General features: G+C 34.8%; 2 protein-coding genes across 2 annotated transcripts; both read left to right on the top strand.

Annotated features, from left to right (window-relative positions):
• Positions 1-473: 473 nt before the first annotated feature.
• On the top strand, positions 474-10,833 carry LOC134854021 (acidic leucine-rich nuclear phosphoprotein 32 family member A-like). The gene is made up of 8 exons (XM_063870084.1): positions 474-578; positions 661-804; positions 888-1,007; positions 1,157-1,283; positions 6,589-6,783; positions 8,078-8,305; positions 8,640-8,773; positions 10,390-10,833. The coding sequence occupies exons 1-8, from the start codon at positions 525-527 to the stop codon at positions 10,399-10,401; spliced, it is 1,014 nt and encodes a 337-aa protein (XP_063726154.1). The 5' UTR covers positions 474-524; the 3' UTR covers positions 10,402-10,833.
• Positions 10,834-11,308: 475 nt separating this feature from the next.
• Positions 11,309-19,326, top strand: LOC134854366 (SPARC-like). The gene is made up of 3 exons (XM_063870590.1): positions 11,309-11,538; positions 15,132-15,319; positions 19,171-19,326. Exons 1-3 carry the CDS (start codon positions 11,406-11,408, stop codon positions 19,324-19,326), a joined length of 477 nt encoding a protein of 158 aa, XP_063726660.1. The 5' UTR covers positions 11,309-11,405.
• Positions 19,327-25,990: the final 6,664 nt, after the last annotated feature.

Here is a 25,990-nt window from a genome sequence, read left to right as displayed (position 1 = left end):
CTGTAGAGTAAGGACGGCTCAGATAAATTAACATTACGACTATTCATTTAATGCTGATTTATGGCTTCATTGATAAGATTATACAGTTCGCTGATATTTTTGCATTTTTATAACGCTGGTATGGCACTATCCAGCTTGCGCACTTACCGTAACTAAACGGATGGGCGTCTTTTGTAATTTAGTTTGTTTAGTCATGTTTCACTTTACTTAACCCTAATTTTGAAATTCTAATGTTTTCTTTTGACTGGGTGAAATGATGAAGGATTAGTGAAGTAACTTCGGTGACTATGATAATTTCTGACGTTATGATAATTTCTAGAAAATCATGAGGAAAAAATTCATGCCCTGAACAAATGTGAAAAATTAAGAAAATTTTTCTCGAGTTTATAGTGGTAGATCTAGTTTTTAGGGATTGATTTTTTTCACTAATCCGCTTGCGTATTCTAAAGCATGATACTGATCATACTTCTAAACGAGAACCTTTTTTAGATATGACTGTTTGGTTGTAGTTGATTAATTCCCAGATGAAAATGGAAAAAAGAATTGCATTGGAGATCGGTAACTTGGACAAATCAGAGGTAAGAGGAAATCTTAATACAGCTTTTTTTGTCTTAAAAATATGAAAGTTGTTAAAAGTTATTTTTAAAAGTTATTATTCAGGTTACATACTTGAATTTGGATCACTGCAAGTCTTCTACGCTATGCGGCTTAACAAAAGATTACATCGGGCTGGAAAGTCTCAGTTTAATTAATATTGGTCTCACTACTTTGGAAGGATTTCCACCGCTGCAGAAACTTCGTAAAGTAGGAACTGCTCTTTGTCTAAAAAGATAATGCAATTTCTAGTAAAATGAAGCTGTATTGCGAAACTTCTCTTTGTGTTTCAGCTTGAACTTGCAGACAATTTTCTCTCTGGTGGTTTTGAAGTGCTAGAATCTTGTCCTAATCTGCAGAAAATTAATTTGAGTGGCAATAAAATCAAAGATGTCGAGTGTCTTAGACCACTGGTGAGTATTTAAAAAAAATCTGGATCAAGTTTTTTTTGACGCGATTTGACGGCCCGTTTCAGTAAAACAACAAATTAGTTTTGAAAACGATCAGTGAAGTATTGGGTTTTTTTTAATAAAAGGACTGGAAGACTTTTCTATCTATGTAGAGCAAACTTGCAAGCCTGGTGTCTCTGGATTTGTTCAGCAATGAGATCACTTCCTCCGAAGCTTTTCCAGACAACGTGAAGAAGGTTCTCCCAAATGTGCAATCCTTCTGCGAAGACGAGCTAGAAGGTATGTTAGTTAATGCCGTATTTCTCGGAAAAGACGCGCATGTTTCGATTAGGAAATCAAACCAAGTACTCGATTTTTCCTATACTACTCCTATACTACACTTGCAAATGAAAACGGTCGTGTTGAAAACTTCATTTTTGGCTTTAAAGTAGTGTATTTACCCTTGCGACCCGGAACTAGAATTTTTCCCTGTAAACAACTTCACTCCCAGAATGGTCAATTTAGTAGGAATGGTAAACATGCTCAATTTCTTGAAAGCTTAAGTAAAGTACCATTTGAGCGGAGTAGTAATCAGGCGTAGTTCTGTTCAGGCAGAAAATATTTTTTTTCAAAGAAATTTCCAAAAAATTAAGTTTTTTTTGGTTGTTTGGTTTTCGCCTTAATTGGCAAGTCATGGCTTTTTTCTGTTTTAAACAATTCATACTTTAATTGACAGTTCTCCTGTTATTAAGAAAAAGGTCTTAAAACATTGATGCACTTGGGTATAAAGCAATTTTTGAGTTCAATTGAAATTCATCTGCTGAAAGCGACGTAAATAGCACTCTCCAAATACGAACGTGGAAATGGTGCGAAAAAACGGTTTCGAAAGTGGAATTTATTTTTAAGATTTGCAGCGGAATAAAAACTTTACCTATTGATCCAGTTTTCTCAAGTTGGGTTCATGTTATCAAAAAAAGTGCCAATCATTAATTGTTCTGGAAATTCAAAGAGCTTAAAGGGCATTCATTTTTTCTTTGAAATTCGAAAATTTTTTCAAGAAAGTGTTTTTCAATCTTCGATTGGCTATTTTTTTTTAAATAATTTACCTTTTTTGGATTTTATGTTTCTGTTTTGTTCCAATTAAAATGATTTCAACTTGTTTTTTATCATCTTGGCAGACTTATTTTGTGTCGTTTAAATAGCGAAATTTCATGTTAAATTTAAATGTTGTTTTGTGTCGTTTGAATAGCAAAACTTAATTAATAAATTTCAAAGGTAACGAAACAATGGTTGTGTTTTAAAAAAGTTTTAAGTCAAAAGTTTTAAAACAAGCGCTCAAAGTATTATGACAGCAATTTCTTAAGAATTTTTTTTCTGGTTAGTCAAATTTTTGATTTTTGACCGTTTTTTGAAACTTTTTTCTGAAAACTACTATATCAAATCTGAGATTTTGAGGTCAATTGAGAGAACGGGTTATGTGAAGTGCTTCCATATAAGCGGCTTTGCCCAATTTCTCCCCAAAAAATTAAGGGTGTTCGGAAAAGTCAATTATTTGATTTTTTGCCAATTTTTTTTGTGTACTTCTCTTGAAAGCAACCCTCACACAGGGGCGGGGAGGGCAGACGCCTTCTTCTTGCTCCTCAAGGATTCGACCCCCTTTGCTTATATTTAATGACATCCATTTCAGGCCGACCAGCTTTAACATTTTTCTACAGGTGGTCCTCGAAAAAGTCAAATATTTGTTTTTTTGCCGGTTATTGAAAGTTTTTGATTGTTCTCGAAAACCGCCCTTCTAAATCTGAGTTTTCGGATTCAATTGATGTCGAGTTCGGATTCAATGCTGATTCAGTTTTCTCAAGTTGGATTAATGCTATCTTTGAAATTCGAAAGTTGAGATTTTTTCAACCAAATCTGTTTTAATGTTTACTTGCGTTCATTACTCTTGTCCAATCTTCGATTGGCTATGTTTTACTATTAAAATTTGAAATTCAATTGAAAGTTTCAAATCTTCGTCGCTTGAATAGTTTGCTCCAAAAATCTTTTTTTTCGTGATTCAATTGAACTCTCAAAACAATTCATTTTTTCTTATTTTCATCGATTGATTAAATTGCATCAAAAAATGTTTTGATCTCATATAACAACTTGAAATGTTTCGAAATTCTATCGCTTGAAAAGAATGCTACCGAAAATTTTTTGATTCAAACTAAAGCCAGCATCCAAAATAACAAACGATTTTGAAGTTTTTGATTGCTTTGTATTTCACCGAACCAGTACAAGCTAATAAAACAACTTCAAAAATAATTTCAACGCGTTATAGCTCTCCTAAAATATTGAGAGCGAATCCGTTCAAATTGTGAGATTCATTGAACTAGTTTTATCTTTGAAACCGTTCCGTTTGAAATGTATCAGTTAACTGGCTTGATAGCTAGCTTGCTTCGCGAAACTTCAGATCTGAGCGAAACATCTAGCTATCAAAACATTTTTAAATATTTCAAATGTTTCATAGTTTGCTTCAAAAACGTATCAAATCTTTTCAAGCTTTTCAAAGAAATTAAAGTGTTTCAATGTTTCATTGCTTGATAGTTAAACCAAAAAAAAACTAAAACCATTTCAAGAATTAAAAAAAAACAGAAGTTTTTTTATTGTATTGCTTGATGTCTAGCTTCAGAACTTTTCAGTATTTAATTTTGCTTCGCTGAATGATTGCTTGCTTCAGAAAATTCTATGCACTACAGTTCAAGCTATCAAACCAGTTCAAGATGTCCAAGTAATTTGATAGCTTGTTCCGATAAACTAAAAAAACAGTTCAAGATATTAAATAAGTATTTTAAATTTGATCGCTTGATGGCTACTCTCAGAAATCCCTGAAACGCACGTTTATGCATGTCTCAGGTCTTCCTCCACCATATTTTGATAATAAAACTAATTTATAAAGTATATAAAATTCTAGTTAATCAATTTAAGCTTTCAAAACCATTTGATTTGTTTCAAGTTTCATTACTTGATGACTGGCTTCAGAAGACTAAATTTAAAGTATTTAAATGTTTTGAGTGACAGGTTTGATCAAAACATATGCAAACCAGTTACAGCTATCAAGAAAAATTTAAAGTGTTTTACAAATGATTGTTGGACTATTTTACTTGAAACACATCTCACCGCTAACCAGTTGGTTGAATTGGTCGAGCTTGATTGAAAAGAAACTTCAAATCTGGCCCAATCTATCTATTATATATTTAAATGCGGGCTTAACTATCTCGCCATGTTTAAGATTTTTCAACGAAATATTTTTGCATGTTTAACAAAAGAATTTTTGCACGTTTAAGCTATATCGTATACTGCAATGGTCCAGGTTTTTTTTCGATTTTCCTGTTTAAATTTAGTGTTTATTTCATCAAGTTTGAAATTAGGAAACCAATAGTGGGATGTTATCAGGGCTTTCCCAGGTTTTGCGATTCTGGCCTCCATATATGAATAAATAAATCCTTTTAGTTTACGAGATACGATAATTTTCGAGACTTTTTAAAAATTTCTAGAAAATTTAAATTTGAAAAATTTCTCAGTTTTTGAAGTTCTCACACTGTAGTTGGGTGCTTTCAGGGTACTATCAGGGGTTCAAATCTTGCCTCCAAATATCACTTCTCAAATCTTTGTAGTTTTCGAGATATGACGTTTTTTATGATTTTTTCAAAAGTTTTCAAAAAACTTCGAATTTAAAAAAATTCAAAATTTTGTGAAGATCTCAATCCTGTTGTTGGAAACTGTGAGGGTACTCTCAGTGGTTGCGAATCTTGCCTCAGAATATGACTGCTCAAATCTTTGTAGTTTTCGAGATATGACGTTTTTACGATTTTTCCGAGAACTTAAGTATAGAAAAATTTTTCCGAGAACTTTGTTCCCATCTCTATATTGAGGCTCTATCAGGGTACTCTCAGGAGTTGCGAATTTTACCTCCAAAAATGACAGATCAAAACTTTAGTTTTCCAGATATGACGTTTTTTTGTCATTTTTCAAAAAAAAATTTGAAAACTTAAATTAAACCTCTTTATTCAAAATCTGAAATTCCTAGCCTGTTGTTGGGGGCTGTCAGAGTAATCTCACGGGTGGTGAATTTGGCTTCCAATTAGGAATGACCAAGCTTTCCCTTTTACGAGTTACGACGATTTTTGTCATTTTTTTGAGAAATTTTCAGAAAACTTAAATTACAAAATAATTCACAAAAATGATATTTCCAATCCTGTAGTTGAGTGCTGTCAGAGTACTGTCAAGGATTGCGTATGTTGCCGTCAAATGAGAGTGCTCAAATCTTGGTGGTTTCAAAGATGTTTTTTCTGGTTTTCAAAAAATATCTTTTTTTTTTAGAAAAGTTAAGTTTGAAGTTTCTCAAAATTTGATTTTTTCCAAAGTTGTAGTTGGATTTTGTAAGAGTACTCTCAGGGGTTGCAAATCTTGCGTCCAAATGTGACTGCTCAGTTGCTTTCAATTTCTAAGATGTGACGTTTCTTAGTTAATTTTGAATGTTTTCAAAGAACATTTATAAAACTTCACAAAGTTTTATGATTTTTCAAAATTTGTATTAAAAAACCTGAATAAAAAATTTTGCAAGATTTGTAATAACGAACACTGTTATCAGAGTATACTCAAAAAATGCAGATCTTTTTTCCAATATATGCGGCTTTAATGAGTTGTTAAAAATTCGAAGCACCGGAGGTGCGTTACTCGCTAGTAGAATTTAATTAGTCAAAATTCGCTGATTGATTCTTTTGCTTGAAAATTCTCACTTTTTGCGTCTTTAATCAAGCTGCCAAAATTTTTTCCTCAAAACTTCATCACCGCTTGTTTTTTGAGTAGCAACTGCAGCTGCTTTATTGTCAGCTCGTGTTAGTAATTTTTCAGGTGATCGTGGCTCAGATGCGAGGAAGTGACATCCAGCGTGTGCACTACCCCCCACATACTTTTACAGAACAACTCTTTTTACGCAATTCAGTCTCTAACGCAATTCAGTCTCATATTTAAGTCGTGATGATTTTTTTCAGGAAAAGTTAAATTTTGTTCAGGCTCCTATTTACTGTTTTGTGGTTTTATTTTTGATTTCTTTTTCAGTTCACTTCGATTCCTTTGTTTATAAGAAGGCAAACTGTTAAAGTGAACAGTTAAAGTGTAAATGTCACGAAATTGAGTTAATTTTATCAAAAAAGTCGATCATAAATTGTTCTAGAAATCGGAAGAGCTTTAAGGCCATCTTTTTTTGAAATTCGAAAGTTGAGATTTTCAAAAAAAAGGCAGCATTGTTTTCTGTTCACTTGCATTGGTATATACTCTTCTCCAGCTGTCTGTCGGCTATGTTTGTGACGTGTTTTGAATGAACCCATCTAAATAAATTGTGAAAGGGTCGAAAAAGGTGCTTAGTTTTTCTTTATCCTCGAGCTTGAGTTCATTTACAAACAAATCATCTGCAAAACAAAGCCATTAAAAAAATTTTTGATTTTGAAAAAGATGATGCTTAAACTTGTTAAATGAAACAGGATGAAATTTTTTTTGAAATTTTGTATTTCTCTTCCTTATTAGTTTCAGTTACAGCTATCCAACTGTTTTGTTGTTTATTTAGGTCTCTCAAGTGGCGAGGAAGAAGAAGATGGAGGAGAAGAAGGAGGTGAAGACGAGTATGAGGATGAGGGCGATGGCGGCAGTGGCGAAGAAGAGGATGACGAAGAAGAAGGAGATGAGGATGACGAGATACAGCCCCTGACGGCCAATGGAGCCCAGTACGCAGAGGGAGGAAAGAGTGGACCTTCTACAAATGGTTGGCTCCTATTTACATGTTTTAATACACTGCAATGGCCATGATTGTTTGAAAGAGTAGTCAGCTGCTGTGAAGGTACCTCGATCGCAGGTAATGCGAAGCGCCGCTTCGTGTCTGAGCTCAGTAGCGCTTAGATATTTTCCTGAGACCGTGGAGCATATGCGAGAATCAAAACTTCTAGGTCCGAGGTTCGAATCGGGCACATATCATAAGCGTAGTGAATACTCTTATATAGCTCTTAGGTGATTTTTGTTAGTTTTTTCAGGAAAAAGTTTTAAAATTTGTTCCCGCTCAAACTTGGTTTTTCGCAGTTTGACTTCTGATTTATTTTCAAGATCAGTTCTTTTCTTTTGTTCAAAGAAAGGCAAACTCCACTATTCAACAGCAAAAGTTTATAAGTCGCGAAAAACGTGATCAATTTTTAGTTTCCATAGTGGAATTTAATTTAAAGATTTCCCAGCGGAAGAAAAAATTTACCTATTAATCTAGTTTTCTCAAGTTGGGTTCATGTTATCAAAGAAGCGCCAATCATGAATTTTTCTTGAAATTCAGGCAGCTTTGAGGCCGTATGTTTTTTTTTCTTTGAAATTCGAAATAAAAAAAGTCCGTATTTTTTACTATTTCCTTGCGTTCATGACTTTTTTCCAACTGTCTGTGGGCTCATGTTATCAAAGAATTTGGGATGTTATTTGATGGGTTCATGTTATCAAAGAAGCGCCAATCATGAATTTTTTTTAATTTCAGGCAGCTTTGAGGCCATATGTTTTTTTTTTCTTTGAAATTCGAATTAAAAAAAAGTCCGTATTTTTTAAACTATTTCCTTGCGCTCATAACTTTTTTCTAACTGTCTGTGGGCTGTTTTGTTTTCCAGGCTGATTTTTTTCTCATTATCTTTTTTGCCGTTTTATCATTTGTATTTGTGAAGCTTGGCTATTCTATAAGTTTTGTTCCAATGGTTTTTTTACAGGTTTCCTCAAAATGAATTTCATAAAAACAAGAAAAACGTATGAAGTTTTTGCTAGACCAATTTTTCCAAATATTTTTCAAACCGTTTCTTTGACTAAGTAGCTTTCCTCGAATTTTTGTCGGTTAGTTTACTATGCTATGTTTTTTCTCGCATGTGGGGCGAAGCTCTGCGTTGTCTGTGTTTTAGTAATGCTGGTTTTTCTCTTGCTTGTTTTCACCTTAGAGCTTCTTGCCGTTTTCTGGCTTGTAATTATGAGTGCAAATTCGCTTCAGACTTAAAGCGCTGAACGTTCAATTTATTGCTTTCTGCAAATACAATTATTTAAAGGAGTGCCTGGCGACGACAACTCCGATGATGATGGCGAATTCGATGACGAGGTTGGCGAAGACGAGGAGGATGCAAGTGATTTTGATGATGACGATGACCTCGACGATGAAGATGACGATGATGGCGAAGAGGCTAACGAGGGACCTGGTCTGGAGTATTTGTACAAGAAAGATCTAAACGATGAGGATGATGATATTGAGTACAGGGCGTCTTCCAGGAAGCTAGCAAGTTAGCGAAATATATTAATTGTCACATTTTTTTCGCTCTCCTTTATTTGGTTTTATTGTGTTCCAACTCTCTGTTGGCTATATTTTGAAAATGTTAGACCACAAAATAACATTTTTTGACGCGCACGACCCCTCAAACTATGTATATATTGGAACCCTTAGAAAAAGTTTTGACTGGTCTGTCAAAATAGGGTGTCGAAGATAGGGAGCCTTTAGGAGACGAAGATGTCGAATTCCGGAGGGAGAAAAGCGTCGGAAGACCCAGCCCCATTCACCGCTGAAAGCCAAGCAGAATTTTCTATCTCTTCTTGTTTTGCTCACCGAATGTTCTTTAGATGGGAGCAAAGAGGGAATCGATGACTCAGATGTTGGACCCACTGCTGCCAAACAGAAGAAAGTAGAGCGAGTAAGGACCACTCACGCCTCAGAGGAAGATGAAGATGACGAAGAAAACAACATAGAACCACAGGTCAGCCAACTAAATTGAAGTCGAAAAAGAAATTTGTTGGTTGCCTGCCACTTTTGGTTGCGTTTAAAAAGCGACGCAGAGCAATCTGGCTTGTTTAAGAGCAAACAAAAAGAATTAAAGCGATTGAGCAATGCGTTTTGAAGTTAATACGCTTGCAATTAGCAAGCGTTATCAAATCGGAATGTAAACTTGTTGCTGGCAAGCAACTGGTTCAACAAAATTACATCTTTTGATAGCTTGATTTGTTAGAAATTCAAATTTTTCGGCTTCTTTGCCACTCTTGGCCTAGAAGTAACGCAAATGTCGTAGTTTTGAATGCAGTCAGGAACTGGTTTTTTAACTTCAAATATTCCATTTCAAACATAAATTGTCGGTCTTACTTTTGTCGTATGTTTCGTCGTGATTATATCGTGACTACGTATGGGATGGCAAAGGTCCCTCTCTCGAATCTGGTCGAGAGAGTTTTATTTAGAGTGAAAATAATCAGTTTTAAAAATAGATAGTCGGCTTATCGTTTGTCCGATTATGTTTTGTCGTTTTTGATATAGGTCCTGATGGTTTTCTCATACAAAGTCTAAAAATTGATCATGCCTTGTTTGGTCTTTTGTGGTTTGACTTTTATTTTCTTTTTAGATCAAATTCAGTTGATAGAAGAAAACAAAACCACGCTCTGGAATTAAGAAAGTGAAAATGACCCAAAAAAATGTGAATGACTTTTAGGTTCTAAAGCGGATTTTGTTGTTTTTTGGATTTCCAGCAAATTTAAAGCTTGAATATTGATTCTGTTTTCTCGAATTGAGGCAGTCTTGTGAAAAAATTGATGATCATAAAATATTCTGGAAATTTAGAGAGCTTCAACGTGATGTATATATATATTTTTAATTTCTTAAGTTTCGGGCAAAAAGTTTTGTTGTTTAATTTGACTTGATTGGCACTTTTCCGACTCTTTGTTGGCTATCTTGTTTTCTTGCTTCAAAACTTCATTCGGCCTAAGTGGTTTCAGATTAGCTTTCATCGGCAAAGTGATCTAATTTAGGGTCGTTTGAGGGGAAAAATAGGTTTTACGTTTTTCACGCCGGCGGTTCAATATGCTGGATGTGTTATCCTTAAATAGAACATCATTCGAGACAAAATTTTGAAGTTTTTGCTATGTAGTTAATTCGACAATTTTTAAAGTATTTTCACTTTTTGTCTGCTTGTTTGCAATGCTGTGTGTGTAGTACGCAAATCTTGAGAAACTTCGCTTCGTCTCTGTTTGAAAACTAGCCTGAGGGAAACCTATAAGCAGTTTGCCTTTAATTACTTTTTCAATTTGGTTAAAGGTCTATTTTATAGGATTGACTGGTACATTTGTCGGTTAAAGGTCAGAATCATTTAGACTAGTTAATTAATTTTTTTTCAGGCTCATCCTTAAAAAAACAGAATTGTTTAATTTATTATCTACTTCCAAGCCTGATAAAACGTCATAAGACCATATGGGCCGTTTCGAATGGAGCGAGCAAATGTCCCGTTAATTTTAAACTCAGTTTAGTCGCTTTTTATTTTTTGACATTATAGGTTTTTAGTATCTTGTAAAGAAGGAAAATTATAATTATACATTTGACCGTTTGTTTCAGGATGCTACGTGATTCGTGTTCTCAGATGAGACGTGCAAAATATTCCCCGATGGACCTTGCTCGGTTAAAATCCGAATAGAATTACAACTCCAACTGCATATTATAGTCTGGTTTGGCCTTTCCTCGGCATAAAACTAGTTTTTATGACTTCTGTGAAACTTTTAGAATCTTCTAAATTTTATTTCTCATTTCAAAATGACGATTCAAAGTGTTTTGTTTATCCGTGCAGTTTTTTGGTTTGATCCGTTTTAAAGGTATTTTTGTTGTTGTGAGTAAGTTTCAGTCCTCCTGATTGAGTTTTCAGGTCTATTCTTTGTATTTATTAAATTGCTAATGTGATTTATTCAGCAATCTTTGTATTAATCGTTCTCTCGGTATAATTTACAACTGCTCATTTTAATCATGCCGTGTTATTTTTCTTAGAATTTACTATTTTTTATTGAATCATCTTTTGTAAAGCCAAGATACCATTAACGAAAATTAGTGTAAAAAATGAGTGAGGATGTTTAGTTCGTGATCGGAAATCAAAGAACGGCTATGAAACAAACGCCAGGGATCTTAGTTATAATGCTCCTTTCCCCACCGGTTATGCCGAGAAGTCCGCTATTCTGTTCGAAATTCGGATACGGTTAGTGTTTGAGTTAGTTTATCAAAGCGTGGATACCCGTGACAAGGTGCCCTATGGAAGAAATCGTTAATGAGATCAAGCGCCGATCTAAGCTGATTGCTGCGCTACGCTTGCCTTTCCACAAATAATTATGATACTTAGCTGATGGTTAAACTAATTATTGACACCAGAAGTCAAAAAACGAAGTGTCGCTTATTGAAATTGAATCTACAAGAAGTTATGCAAACAAAAAATGTTGGTTTCTTTTGAGAAGGGAAAGTTCGCTCCGCTAAGCAATTAGAAGAACAAATTGACACTAGAGAGGAAAGATACCGTTTGAAAGAAGCAACTGATTTGAACTCATTTTCATTTTCTGAAGATTTAAACCAGCGTGCTACAAATTTGAAAAATGGAAGCAAAAACTTTGTCCGTATTCTTGAGCCTAGCGCTGACTCTATTTTCGACGAGTCTTGCAGCTGAGAAGAACGATAATTTGGACCCGTTTAATCTCTACTCAACGGACGATTTCTTCAATTTGGAAGGTAAATCTTTCGAAGTATTAAGAAAAAACTGATATTTACACACGCATAGCTTGTGTTATAGTATGAACTTTCTTTTTTTTTTAAACCTAAGGCGCAAATATTGTTGTGATGCAATTGTTGCGAAAAAATGTGTTCATTTTGATCCAGATATTAAGTATAGCCAATGCTAAAGGATATTAACACAGACTATTATATTGCAAATAGCACTTTAGCTTAATGTTTTCATGGTTCTGTAGCGTAGAGGTAGGGAATGAGACCAGCAACAAAATCAGAGGGTTCGAACCTGGGCAGCGTCGGATGTTTTAATCAACTTTTTTGTATACTAGCTAAAATGCGTCCGCTCTCTAAATTGAGGCATGCTCGTTGGTAAATTTCTTTTCAAATTGACTGATACTGCTAATGCGTCATAATTGGCTTGCGTCACTTAGCAATTATGTAGACTCATAATTGGCGTGCGTCACTTCAGAAATTTTGTAGACTCAAAGTTTTACTCATTCAGTTTTTCCCCGTAGCGTTTTCGGTCATATTTTTGCTTGTATGCGAAGTGCAACTTCACTTCTGTAAAAACATGTGATCCAATAGAATGGATCGCTAAACGGTCTCCATTGGAAAAACAGCGGTATGTGTTTGCTTCTGATGCATAAAGTGAACAACAGTTTTGTACAGATTTTGACTTTTATTAATTGAGGTCTTAACATACTGTGTCAGATTTTAAGCGTAAATGGGTATTCGTTTTGAAGTGTGGTGCCGGCAGACCACAGTACTTGAAGTACTGATATGGGATGCAAACAAAAGGAAAACTTGTGTAAATATATCTTCGTTTGATTTGCCACTAGTTTTCTTTAAAATAAAAGTTTCAAAAATATCAATTTACTGGCCGAACTTAGAAATTACTTTTAATAACTTGTTTGTCTAAGTTTTGTAAGAAGCTATCGGTAGTTTTTCTGGACCATATTTTAAAACGAGGTTTATAACAGGACCATACTTCTACATGAATACCCGTAACTGCAGTGGCATGGCAATATTCCTCGTATCGAAGTACCTGACCTCCAAAAATTTTATTATTTTTTACTCGAATTGGGTTCTTTTGATAGAAAAACTGCTACTGATGAAACGTATCTATTTTTTCACCAGAATTATCTAAAGTCAATAAAGGCCGTGATGATTTCTTTTCAGGAATAACTCTTAGAAGTTGTTCACACTCAAATTTGTTTTTCTTGCTTATAAATATATTGAATTAGTGGCCCTATTTTCCTTGTTAGAAGGGAAATATACTTTTTACCCCACTTTTTTTCTATGAAAACAATTTTTTTCTCCGGATCAACGCGATTAAACTTAAGCTTTGTCGGCCGAGGTGAAGCTCGATAAAGGTTGCTGAATAATTATTTCACGTCCGAGATTATTTTGCTGGACATGTTTGCCTTCAGTTGAACATCATTCGAGACAAAATTATGAAATTTGTATTGTTGTTTTTTTCCATAATTTTTCATTTGATTCGACTTGATGGCTTTTGTTTCATTTTTTTTCTGATCGCTTGCATTGCTTTGTTTTGATCGATGTTCAAATTTCCTATTGGTTATGTTTTAATAAGCACCAGTTGAAGTGGCCTCGTATAAAAACCAATTCTAAGCCATCAAAGGTTCAGTTTCGTTTTTCTAAAGCAATTGAAGCGTGGTCATTAACTTGTTGGTTTTCGGTTCCAAGCGTAAGTCAACCAGAGCTGATTTTGTTTTAAAATATGTCAAACGCCTGCTTGAGATTCTAAAGATCTGGAGTTTGGGTCCCGGGCAGACGCTGTTTTTTGCTATTAGTATTATAGTTTGTTTTCGGCTCGGTTTTGTCTTAATTTTCGTTGGCTTAGTTATCGTGTTTCTCTCTGTCTATTATTCAATCTCGAATAAAGCTTTGATATTGGTATCTAACTTTTTTGTATGGAGATCTGACTTGAATTTTTTGCCGATGATTTTCGCGGGTTCCTTGTTTTTGATTGAAATTCTGAGGCTTCTTATGGTAATGTTTTTAGGCAATGTTAGGTTCTGTTTAATTTTTTATGTATCAGTGTTAAATCTGTCTTTTTTGTTCCCTGCTGTTGTTTTTTTGGTTCTTGTTGACTTGCTTTAATTGCAATTGGTGATAGAATCATTAATTCTTGAAAAACTTTTTCTGTCTGTTTTTTTTTTCACCACCAATATAGTTCTTCATTGCTTAGGCCATTGAAAATGGGAAGGAACTTTGTATTCGGTTGTGTTTCAGTTTTTTCATTTTGTTTTCTATGCAAAATCAGGTACCACAAATTATCATAGGACTGGGTTGCATAATATATCACTTTAAAGCTTTTTCAATCGTGATTCGAACCAGATAAAAAAATTTCCAAAAATTTTTTCGACTTATTTTATTTGAACTTTTCTGCCCACTAAAAGTGGAGAAAAGTTGGCCGTCGTGTGTTTGAAGTCTTAAATACTTTTTTTCTACTTAAAGTCGGGTACCACAAATAATCATATTTTTTATCACAGTCCTAAAATTTAGAAAAGTCCATTTTGATATATGCTAATGAAATTGAATTTGATTTAGCAATTGAAACAAAATTCTCAGATCTAAGTTTTTATCCTGTTCTGATTTTAAAATTGATGTTTGGAAAGGCAAAGATAAGCTAATCGTAAAAAGTGTTTTGAGCAGCCAGATAAACTTTTAGCAGGTAGACTGTTTTTAAATTTGACTTCATTCTCGATTAATAAAGTCAGTTTACGGAAACAAACGCTGCAGTTAATCAACAATTTTTTTCTCAGCTTTTATCCCCAGAATAGTTTTGTCTAATCTTTTATGAAAGGAAAAAATTAAATAAACGTTGTTGGTTAACATTGGTGTTGAATACCGAAGGTAAAAGGGACTTTTGGATTGCTTTGTTGCACACACGCATAATTGCGACAAAAGAATGTCACGCAAGATTTTGTGATATATCATTTGTGAGATAAAGCAGTTTTTTTGGTTGTGACTTGAGTTGCAACGATAATTTTCATTAAGTTTCCCCCTTTGTCGAAAAACACCAAAAAATTGTTTACTTTTATATAAACAAATAAAAGTGTTCTGTGGTGTCAAATCAGTCTCGTAGGCGAACTGTTACCCTCCCTCCTCCCTAGTTGCGGATTTAGAGAAGTTGGTGTCCCTTGGGGAAGAAAGGAGGGTAACGGTTGGCCTACGGGATTGATTTGACATGTCGACCAACTGACCAGCCTTAGGGTGCTTTTCTGCAGCATCCATTTTGGTCGACCAATCCTAGCAGCTAATATACTCTAAGTTTAACGGGGTCATTGTTTGCCAGTTTTTATCAAAAATTTATCTGCAGCTCAGAACTTTTCAACAAAAATAAGAAGGGTGACAAAATTTTCTGGTTTTTTGAAATTCTGAAACATCTCGCACTGCTCTCCCCCTTCAAAAAACGAAATTCCAATTGCAACAGCCCTTCTTCTCCCCTATAAAAAGCAAATTAATTTTTCCCGTTTTGCGAAATGTCGGGAGACAAACTGATTTAGAACCTTTTTAGCTTTAGGCCAAGCAACCGGCTAGTGTTGTTTTATTTAATTTCTATTTGCCAGGTGTCTCGTTCAATGGGTCGTCGTGGGTTGGGACGGGAGCCGGATTGAATGCGTCCTGTACCGAGGAGGAGTTAGCCCAGTTCCCTATGCGGATGAGGGCGTGGCTGTTCAACATCATGCAGCAGCTGTCTTCTTACCCCGAGTCAGAGGGGGGACTAAAAGAGAGTGAGAGAGAACTGCTGTATCAGGCTAGTGAATGTTGTTGTGTTGCCGCCTAGAATGCGTATCGTCTCTCTTATTTAACGGTCCTCTTTGTGCGGATTTTATCTAATTTTGATGTGGATTGATGAATTACTTTTTCATTGGTGCACTTTTACAAGTTCGCTCAACTGTCATTACATAAGCGAGCTTGAGACGGACTTTTCAGCACGGACTTTTTGAGCCAGCCTAGCTTAGCTATTGATTTAAACCATTTTCACTATGATTGAAATTTTTTTGATGTTTTCCTGTTGTGGTGCAGGTAATTGAGTCCCCAGAAGTTTTCCATTTTTTTATAAACGGTTTTCGGACGATATTTTAAATTTAATCTTTTTATTCTCTTTTAAATTATATGAGACCATTGTCTGGAGCTCTGCATATTTTAACCTGCGACAATCAAATCGTTTGAAAAAATAATTTGATCTGATTGAGCTGATCCACAAATGATTCCGACGCCTATTTTTAGTTTGACAAATGAGTTTTTAAATCATTAGTGTGTTAGAGGGTGACTGGATCGTGCCTATTTTTTATAATACTTTGAAGGTTTTAGAAAATAGAAGTTTATCGCAGTTTTTTACAGGCATTTTTATTCTGTTTTTGTATCGCACGTGATGCTTAGTTCCCTTCGTCCGTGTGTTGACTTTGAAGATCTTTCGAATGCAGTTCAAATTGATTTGCTAATTGGAAGACAATGTATGCTCTTCAATAGCGAAAATGCGAATGGCTCCAAAAATTTCAGCAGATTGAAGTCAAAAAAGGGTTTTAATTTATAGGATTTACTGCGGAATAAATAAATACCCATTAATCCAGTTTCTCCAACTCATTTTGTTTTATCTGAACATTTACAAAAAGAAAAGATTCTTGAAAGCGAAAGAGTTGTAAGACGAAAAATTATGTTTGAAACCCAAAAGTTGGGTTTTTAATTTTTTTTCAGAGTAGACTTTTCCCCTCAAAACAACTAGAGCAACAAATCACCCACTGATTCATTACGTAATAATTTAAAAATTTTGGGTTAAATTGATTCATAATTAGTGAACAGATGTTATTGAGCATGTTTTGCGATTTAAATACTAATTATGGTTTCTGCGAATTGAAGGGGAGCTATCAGTAGGCATTCACAGACCTGTCTAGAGAAAGTCCGTTTTGTATTATTTTCCCACATTCCAGAATGATTTTTCCAAGTGTAAAATAATAAAGTGATTTTCAGTTATAAAATTATTGGTGATATTTTTTTTTAAGTGAAAAGTCTTTAAATGCTATAATAACTACAGAAGTGCATTCATACATATTAATGCGTTTTTGAATACACATAGGTATATATGTTTTTGAGCTCAAATGAAACGAATCTGCTAATAGTTAAGTAAATTGCGCCCTCCAATAGCGAAAATGAGGGAACTTCTAGTTTCGAAAGTGGATTTTAATTTATTTTCAGATTTTCCCTGAATAAAAAAAGCTGAATAAAAAAAATTGCCCATTCATCCAGTTTTCTTCAATTGGGTTAATTTTTATCAAACAAGTGTCAATCATCAATTGTTCTGGAAATTCAAATGTTTTCTTGGAAACTTTAAAGATGAAAAATATTCAAAAAGTTTCAATCAATTTGCTCTCAGTTTCCTTGTTTTTAACACTTTTCCAAACTTCTGTTGGCTATGTTTTTCTTAAATCGAGATCCTTTTTGCGACTCAAGATCGTTTGTTTTTGCAATAAGCATTCACATGATACCGCTTTTGCCGCCGAATTTGGTCGGTCTGTGGCAGGCTTGAAGTTGAAGGTTAAATAAGAGCTCGTCTTAATGCTTGCGATTGGCGAGCGTGATCAAATCGGAATATAGACTGTTTAACAGAGTAAGTTGTAGCTTGCTTCATACTGAATTGAAATTTCTATTCGTGTCCGGCTTTTTTTCCTGGAACAGCAAAGGCCGTGAGTTCGAATCGGACCTGAAACTGTTTTTTTTTTCAAGCTGGAAATATTCCTTTCCAAAAAATGTCGGCCTATAGTTTATCTGCATATAATTTGTCCGCTGCACATTGTAGATTTGATTTTTGAATAAATTTTTCAATATAGTTGCTTTTAGCGCTTTGAATCACTCACTAATTAATTATTTTACTAGCCTTGACTTTGTATATTTAGCTGTTTTTGGTTTTTTTTTGCTTAGAAACTTTATTCGGCCTAATTGATTTCGGCCTATACTTTATCGGCTTGGGGACCTAACTTGGGGTCATCTCAAGGGAAGCATACGTTTTATCCTTCATTCTGGAACGCACAAGATGCTATAATTCTTAGCAAAGGATTTGTATTTCAAATTATTTTTCGTGACAACAATTTGGTTCTACGGGAAATTGTTTAAATTTCGTCGGCTCAGTTGACGCTTGTCAAATATTTTTTGAATTTTCACTGAATGCTGTCGATTGTAATTCTGGACGTGTTTTCGGCAAAGAGAACATGAGTCTAGACAACATTTTAATTTTTTAAGTTGTGGATTTTCGACTTTCTTATATTTTTTTTGGCTTCAGTGGTTTACTTTTTCTTTCTGCTAACTTGCACTGCTGCTTTTATGTTGTATCGCAAGTTTTTATGTGGTATCCGCTTCGCCTTTGTGTCACAAACTGTCCTTTCAACGGCAGGCGATTGACCGCTTGATCTTTAAATCTTAAAGGGATCGCCGTACGACTACACTAAGTACCCTAAGTTTTTGGTCTATTCGAACTTCGGTTTTTTTGTTGATTGTTGAATTAACAATCAAAGAGTTTGGTATTTTTTGCTTTTTCGGCGTGAAAATTTCGGTTTTTTGTAACCGCTTACTTGAGTCATCAATGGTATTTCATAATATGAATAGGAAATTTTGTGCAGTTCTGCATGTACGGGAGAATTCCTTTTTCTCCACTGAGGAAACTCAATTTATGTTGTCTTAATCATGGCTTTTTGAACTTTTCCTATTGTTTTTACGCTTGCGATTAAATAGCATTAATTAATAGTTTAATTCGGATTTTTGTTGTTGATTTCAAAACAACTTTGTTTTTTTATTTTTTTTGCTGATTGTTTTAATTTTTTTCACTTTTGTTTTCTTCGGCTTAAATGGTTTCGGCTGGTAATATATCTGTTTATTTGCCTCATAATTTGTCGTTTGAAGGGCCAAAATAGTTTTTTATTGCTTTTTTGCACTTGAAGGGGGGAGTAAAAATAGGGAGCTTAAGATTTTTTTATGGCTCAGAAGTTTATACAGCAATTTTTTTCGTCTTGTCTGCTCAGTTACCGTTTGATGAATGTTGTTTTTCAATACTTTTATTACATTGACAATTGTTTCTCAGTATCTTTCTTCAAAATCAAACACCTTTGAGAGAAATAAAATCAGTGGCTTTTATCCTATTTTTTCGGCTAATTTTTTGACGTATCGCAAGTGGTGCGAAGCTCCGCTTCACCTCTATGTATGACGTTTGAGTTGTTTTTTTTATGTGTGCTTTCTTCAATACGAAATTGTTTCGAAAAAAAACTTGGAAAATGATTCTGATGATTTTTTGGGGTTGAATAATTTTCTTCTTATTTTTTCTCGGTTCATTGATCCCGCTTTTTTCTGGAATGATTTCACTACTGTTCTAAATCACTTTACGGAAGGTTAATCATAGAAAGTTTTCTAATAAAATTCACTGAAGATTTTGGGCCTACACAAATCTTAAGCAATGTGGATTCTTGCCTTCGTTTTTGCATCGCAAGTGATGCGAAACTCCTTTTTGCCCAAGAGTAAGATGTTTTCATTTTTTCATTCGATATGCACTGATATATTGGTGTTTGAAGTTTGGAGCAAGCTTGAAATGTGTTTTCAAAATTACAATTCTTTATTTAGGCGCAAGAAATGGAAGATTCCAATTACATAATCCCCGTCCACTGGAAATTCCTCACTCTCGACACGGACCAGAGTGGCGACATCAAAGGGGAGGAGATGACGTCATTCATATCGATGTTGAACCCTATCGATATGAATGACGTCATCTCGATATGAATGACGTCATCACCCTATCGATATGAATGATGTTGAACCCTATTTTTTCGGCTAATTTTTTGACGTATCGCAAGTGGTGCGAAGCTCCGCTTCACCTCTATGTATGACGTTTGAGTTGTTTTTTTTATGTGTGCTTTCTTCAATACGAAATTGTTTCGAAAAAAAACTTGGAAAATGATTCTGATGATTTTTTGGGGTTGAATAATTTTCTTCTTATTTTTTCTCGGTTCATTGATCCCGCTTTTTTCTGGAATGATTTCACTACTGTTCTAAATCACTTTACGGAAGGTTAATCATAGAAAGTTTTCTAATAAAATTCACTGAAGATTTTGGGCCTACACAAATCTTAAGCAATGTGGATTCTTGCCTTCGTTTTTGCATCGCAAGTGATGCGAAACTCCTTTTTGCCCAAGAGTAAGATGTTTTCATTTTTTCATTCGATATGCACTGATATATTGGTGTTTGAAGTTTGGAGCAAGCTTGAAATGTGTTTTCAAAATTACAATTCTTTATTTAGGCGCAAGAAATGGAAGATTCCAATTACATAATCCCCGTCCACTGGAAATTCCTCACTCTCGACACGGACCAGAGTGGCGACATCAAAGGGGAGGAGATGACGTCATTCATATCGATGTTGAACCCTATCGAGGGATGCATTGACCAGTTCTTGGAAAACGTGTGTGATTCAGACAAGGACAAGCGAATCGAGAAAACCGAGTGGAATGTGTGTCTCAAGTTATCGCCCGAGGAAGGCGACCTCTCAGTTGAACTGTGATCAAAATATGAATATTAGGCTCTTTTATCAACCTCCCATCCCCTCTCCCCTTCTACACCTGCGAGTTTTATATTGTCTACTTTCGTTTAAGTGTACAAGAGAATTGTCTTGCAGTTTGACATATAAGTTAATTAAAATAATACAAACACATTTTGTCTTCACATAAAACCTCCGTAAATTTGTAATTACTCTGTAAAACTACTCTTGATTAGATCTGTTTGGAGGATAGTTGAAGAGTCCAAAATAATGCTGCATTGTAAAATTTGATGGAAATAAAAAATTTTGTGCCAGTTCCATGTTTGAAACTAGAAAAGTCTTTGCAAATAGTATTTCAAGAGGCTGGAGCCGCCATATGATAAATCGTTATTTATGACTGCCAAATATTTTGGGCCCCTCGAGTTTGAAAAAAACTAGCATCGATGAAAATCAAGAGTTTGAGTTTTCTGTGGAAGCGAACAGATTTGAAAATGAAGTATTTTAAACTAGAACTTCGTAGAAAAAGAAAAGGATTATATGCTCCCGTGGAGGATTTTTAGTCTATTTTTGGCGAGCGTCTGTTTTTGGCTATTTTTAAAACATATGAAAGATTTTGATAGCTGAGCTGAAAATCAACATAGATCTTCTTGCAATTTTTTCTAGAAAGTTTAAAAAGCAAGAATTAATTAACTAAACAGCGTTTTGCTTCCTCTCTAATTTTGAAATTTCATAAAACATTGAACGTTTTTCGGCAATTGCTTGAACAGAGCTGAAAAAGTTTTCGAAACTAATTTTTCCTGTAATTTTGTGTAGTTTTTCTGCCGTTTTTCTTGTTTTAGAGTTTTATGAGAGATTAAGTTTTTTTGCAAGTTTTGGTCAAATTGATTTAACATAAACCTGAAAAAATCTGGAAAAAAAAATGTTTTTATTTTTATCATGCTAGTTTTGACGAAGACGCTGTCAACTTAATTGTTGTAGATAATCTTAAAATTATTCAGCATAACCATTTTCAATGACAAACTGGCTAATAATCTTTCAAACTTATTTAAAGGAAAGTGGGCGCCAAAGTTTTTTTACTGCTGAATCTTGCAGCAAACGACCATGAGAGACAAGTTCATTTGCTTAATTATCTTGACTACATGAACTATTAAAGACAAACATGATTGATAAAACATTTTCCCCTAAAAAGACAGCAATAAAGCCATAATGTAAATTTATTGAACGTTGCTTCTTATTGACTTTTATCCTTATAAATCTTGCGTTAGATCAGTTCGCTTTTTAAAACCTAAATTGCAAGCTCCTGCCTACAAATTATTTACGCGGTTTCTTTCTTTTTGGTTATCTTAAGTAGCTTTCGCTGTTTGGCTTTAGTGGTCCGACTTGTGAAGAAATAGGGAATATTTATGCGTGGGGTGTTTTTTACAAAGAGTTTCGGCGATTGAAATAATAGTTTTTAACGAAAAAATTAAAGATTTTGACAACCCGAGTTCAAATGTAAAAAGATGTTTTTACCTTCGTTTAGTTTTTGTAAACTTCTGAGTGTTCGGAAACTGCCAATTTGATCAAGCCCTAGACTGATTTATGAGCGCAGTGAAGATTTCTTTTTCGATGCTGAAAACGTAACAAAATCTATTTATGCCCGGCGAATTATCTCGCCCTGCAAAAACGTTCCTTAATAATTTAGGCAAGACAATCGGCATGAGTCGACAATTTGTCGAAAGCGACGATTGGTCGCAAGCGACGAATCGCAGCACGATTATTTGCGTATATGGGGATTGATAAAAGATGCGAATTTAAAGCAAAATGTTTTGCCGTGGTTGTGGAGGTAATAAAATCCACCGAGCGATTAAAATTCAATTTAGCACCAGTCTTGAATTGAATACCAATTTGAAATCAATTAACAGAAGAGACAAGAGTAATTGAAGGATAGTAGCATCGAAATCACATTTTTCGATTCATTTGTTTCGATTTCATCTAGCAAATCTGTACACTAATTATTACCAATATGACTTCAAATTTTGTCATAAGCGAGCAAGGCAAACAACAGCTGGTCGGCGATGGCGAATCTGTGCATCTAAACCGTTACAACCAGGTAATTCATGAATCCAGTAAGCAATTGGCGAAGAGACCATGTAAAGCTCCATTTACCACCATCGCAGATGAGTAATTCTGAATATCTGGAGAACATGGTCACAAAAATATTCCATGCAAAAAATTCAAAAAAGGAGTAAAATTTTTGAAAATTTCGACCTGTGTGCCAACTTAAGCTTTAAACATTAGGACTTCTTAACTTTTTTCTGTTTAAAAACCTTAAAATGGCGTAAATGCATAAATGTGGGGAGAAACTGACCACGCCCAGTGGAACAAAAAATAACTCCCCGGAAACGCTATTTTTTTTAAAGACCGGCGTATTTTGGTGGAGGGAGATCAAAAAATTTTCTTGACCTGTTATAAAACTTAAATTTCAGGGATAAACGCGCTACCAAATAGAAAATAAAACCAACATTGACGCCTCCCAGGTTCACTTACGTTGAAAAATTTGGGGATATTAGTCTCGAAACAATTGTTATTTACCTAAGTGCAAGTCACTCGCCAGAATTGTTCAACGGCAAGGAGCAACTGATTCCACCAACCCTCTAAAAAGGACCTTAACCCATTACCGTGACTTTGAAAATCAGCAAGACCCAAAGAGGTGATAATTTCCTCCTTTTTGATTTGATTTGGATGACAAAGACTGAAATTTAATGTTGCCACAGACGAGAGCTTAGAAGCTTTGGAAAGCAACACAGTCCGGCATTCAGACGGTACATTTAAAGCATGTCACGCGTTCACTTAACACTTTTTTACAATTCAAACTATCAAACTGTTAACCATCAAACTGTTTCTAAAGTTTTCATTTTCAAAACAATATTGAATCAATACATTCGGTTCTTTAGACAACTGAAAGAATTCAATCTGGGACTTGGGCCGTCGCGATTTTTGGTAGATTTTGAAAAGGTTTGAATTAACGCATTGCAGAGGAAATTCAATAGAATATCTAGAAAAGGATTCTTCTTTCATTTTGATTAGGCCAAATAGCGCAAAATTAGCCCAAATAGACATCGGATCAGCACCGGTTTATTGAGAAGTTACAAAACACGCTCTAAACAAGTTCTAAAGTCGTTAATTGCTCTGGCACTTATATCTGAGCCCGACTTTGAAATCGGCATGGCTGCCTTATTAGTCCCCTTTATTAGATTTTGTCAATTATTTCGAACTAACTTTGTTTGGAGCCATCCTCCGAGGAGGCATGGGGGTTCGGCAATTCCCTATTTCACTCTAGAAGCAGTTCGGAACGCCAAAATGGAAGACAGAAAACTAATAATTCGGTCGAGAGATGGCAAAGGGTTTTTCAGATGGGGTTGGATGTGCTAACCCTACGTTTCATACGTCGGAGAACACATTTTTGAGAACAACTGCCGGAGAAATAGCCGCCAAGGTGTCAAAAAAGACCAAGCCAGATAAGTTTAACTCCTTGAACATTATAGCAACAAGGATTTTCTCAAGCAACTTAAAAGCCTGCTTTCGATTTTTAGTTTCTTTGTTCTTTATTTGAAGCCTTTCATCTAATGTTTTTTTATCTGATCAAAGCATTTACCCCTACTAAATGCTGCCTTCTACGAAAAGTCGCGTGCTGCGAATAGCCACTTTTTACAAATGCTACAAATGTGCGCTTGCGACGAATTGTCGCCATCCATGCCCCTAATCGGTCTTAGTTTTTTCGTACTAATCAAATTTTCTCACTTGATGCTTGATACTGTCCAAAAATTGTATGATGGTTGTTAAATATTTTTAACAACATCTATTCGATACAGATTAAGGGACAGCTGGAACATTCAGGGCTTTTTACTGACATACAAGCCGTCTTGATTTTAGCTATATTTGTCGCTGCTCGGTGAGTTTTGGTTCCGTCTTTTCCAAAATACATCACTTTGTTTTTAATTGAATTAAGGAAGGCTAATTGATCAAAAATATTGGAGAGAATGACTTGATGCACAAGACATATTTTATTTTTGAATGTCCCACGTTTCGCCCCACACATAGTTCGCCACTCTTAAATTTAGTGGAACATTTCGCCCCTCACACATTTCGCCCCTAATAATTTCACACATTTCGTCCTCGCACGTTTCGCCCCTAACTTATTACACAGTTAATTAACGCCGCTTTCTTAATTTACATTTTAGGGGCGAAATGTACCAGTAGATTTAAGAGGGGCGAAACGTGTGAGTGGCGAAATGTGTGAATACCTTTATTTATCATTGTTGGAGTTGATAGAAGACGAAGAAGCGTGAAAGGAGCTTGATCCAAGAGTCAGTTTGCTAATGGTCAAGGCAATTGTCTCGTGGCTGTTATGTTTTTTATATTCGCGATGTGTAGCATGGCCTCTAACTAATGTTTTTTTGTTCTTTAAACGATCATTAAATTCATTTAAACGATCAATCTTTAGCAAATTTCTATCGACTATTAACTTTTTCGGTCGTTGCAGTCGAAACTGTGGACGCTCGCAATTCTACAAAAACCCGCTTGCTTCTTTTATAATTAACTCAACGTGACATATTGATGGCGCAAAGTACCTACATTTTTTTTGACAGCTTAAAAAATATAGTTGGAGGTGTACGGGTATCGCGTGCTCGGTGTCTTCCTTTATCTGTTTCAATCATTTATCGTACCGACGATCTGTCGATCTGGAAAACATTGAACTCTTTTGAGCTTTTCCAACCCTGGAAGTTTAGCGGCTTAAAATTAAAAAAAAACTGACGCCTAAATTTTCAAAATTGTCAAATTTGGATTTGACACTAAGATATCTCAAGGAAAAATTATATACAAATGAAATGAACTTGGTAGTAATTGTTGACTGAATCAGCATGTTAATGAGAACAGAATGGTGCATCTCAATGAAGCGAAAAAATTGAACTGTCGTCCATTTTTTCTAACGCTCGGCAAAGAGGACTGTTCATCTTTCGTCTAGATGTAACCAGGCGGTTCAACAGACTCGTAGAAGTTCGACCAATAACAGAAAAAAGTTTAAAAACTTCAAAAGTGGAGAAGATTTGGGAAAAATAAGGATTTCAGTTTAAAAAATTGAAAATATTTCTCCCATTTAATCCAGTAGAAGTACCTTTGTAAGACTAGGACACAATTCATTGAAAGAAGTTTTCGTCAACAGAAATTCGTAATGTGTAAGAGCCGGATACAGTTTCAAAATATGATTTGTCTAATCAATATATTAGATCAACAGAACTCAACACAATCTAATCAGTATATTAGATCAACAGGATTAACAGGGTTACCGTTTTTCAAAAAGACCTAAGATGAGAAAAATGTAGAATAGTTTACCATAATGTACAATAGGTTTAACCGAAGTTTGATTTTGAAAGCTTCCATAATTTGAATTTCTTTCTTCTAAATTGAATCATTTAGTCTTGGAGATAAAGGTTAGCTGTTAAATCCAGTGAAGATATAGAAATGTATTCATGATTTTAACAAAGGTTTCAATGCATAGGCGAAATTTTTTTGCCCGCAATTGTTTTTACCTTTAAATTTGACAGAAAATTCTAGAATTATTTACGATAGACAAATAAACGCATATCGGGTGAAGTGAAGCAAATTTTAGAGTCTCAAACTGACTTTCATCAAACTTAATATTAGCAAGAACACGTGTCATGTAATCGGGAGCTAGAGTTTTCCTCATGGAAATCTGTGAAAAATTGACCGTGCTTTTTATAAAAACATTAATAACTTTCGTGAAGCAGCTGACTTTATTTAGTTATTCATCGCCTGCTTCAGGCTTCAAATGTCCGGTGTTCGAATCCCGGGTGGACCTTACTTTTTGCTGTAACTTTTGGTCTTGGTCTTTGTTACTGTCGGCATAGG

The sequence above is a fragment of the Symsagittifera roscoffensis genome, chromosome 9, assembly GCF_963678635.1.
Source record: "Symsagittifera roscoffensis chromosome 9, txSymRosc1.1, whole genome shotgun sequence".
NCBI lineage: Eukaryota > Metazoa > Xenacoelomorpha > Acoela > Convolutidae > Symsagittifera > Symsagittifera roscoffensis.
The sequence above is the reverse complement of the archived record's forward strand: the minus strand, read 5'-3'. Positions and strand labels throughout refer to the sequence as shown.

Excerpts from the sequence above, each read along its gene's own strand:
- LOC134854021 (XM_063870084.1), top strand. The coding sequence starts at position 525 with ATGAAAATGGAAAAAAGAATTGCATTGGAGATCGGTAACTTGGACAAA. Across the intron at positions 805-887 it reads CGCTGCAGAAACTTCGTAAA|CTTGAACTTGCAGACAATTT; the intron begins GTAGGAACTGCT and ends TTTGTGTTTCAG. Across the intron at positions 6,784-8,077 it reads GAGTGGACCTTCTACAAATG|GAGTGCCTGGCGACGACAAC; the intron begins GTTGGCTCCTAT and ends AATTATTTAAAG.
- LOC134854366 (XM_063870590.1), top strand. The coding sequence starts at position 11,406 with ATGGAAGCAAAAACTTTGTCCGTATTCTTGAGCCTAGCGCTGACTCTA. Across the intron at positions 11,539-15,131 it reads CGATTTCTTCAATTTGGAAG|GTGTCTCGTTCAATGGGTCG; the intron begins GTAAATCTTTCG and ends TCTATTTGCCAG. Across the intron at positions 15,320-19,170 it reads AGAGAGAACTGCTGTATCAG|GCGCAAGAAATGGAAGATTC; the intron begins GCTAGTGAATGT and ends TTCTTTATTTAG.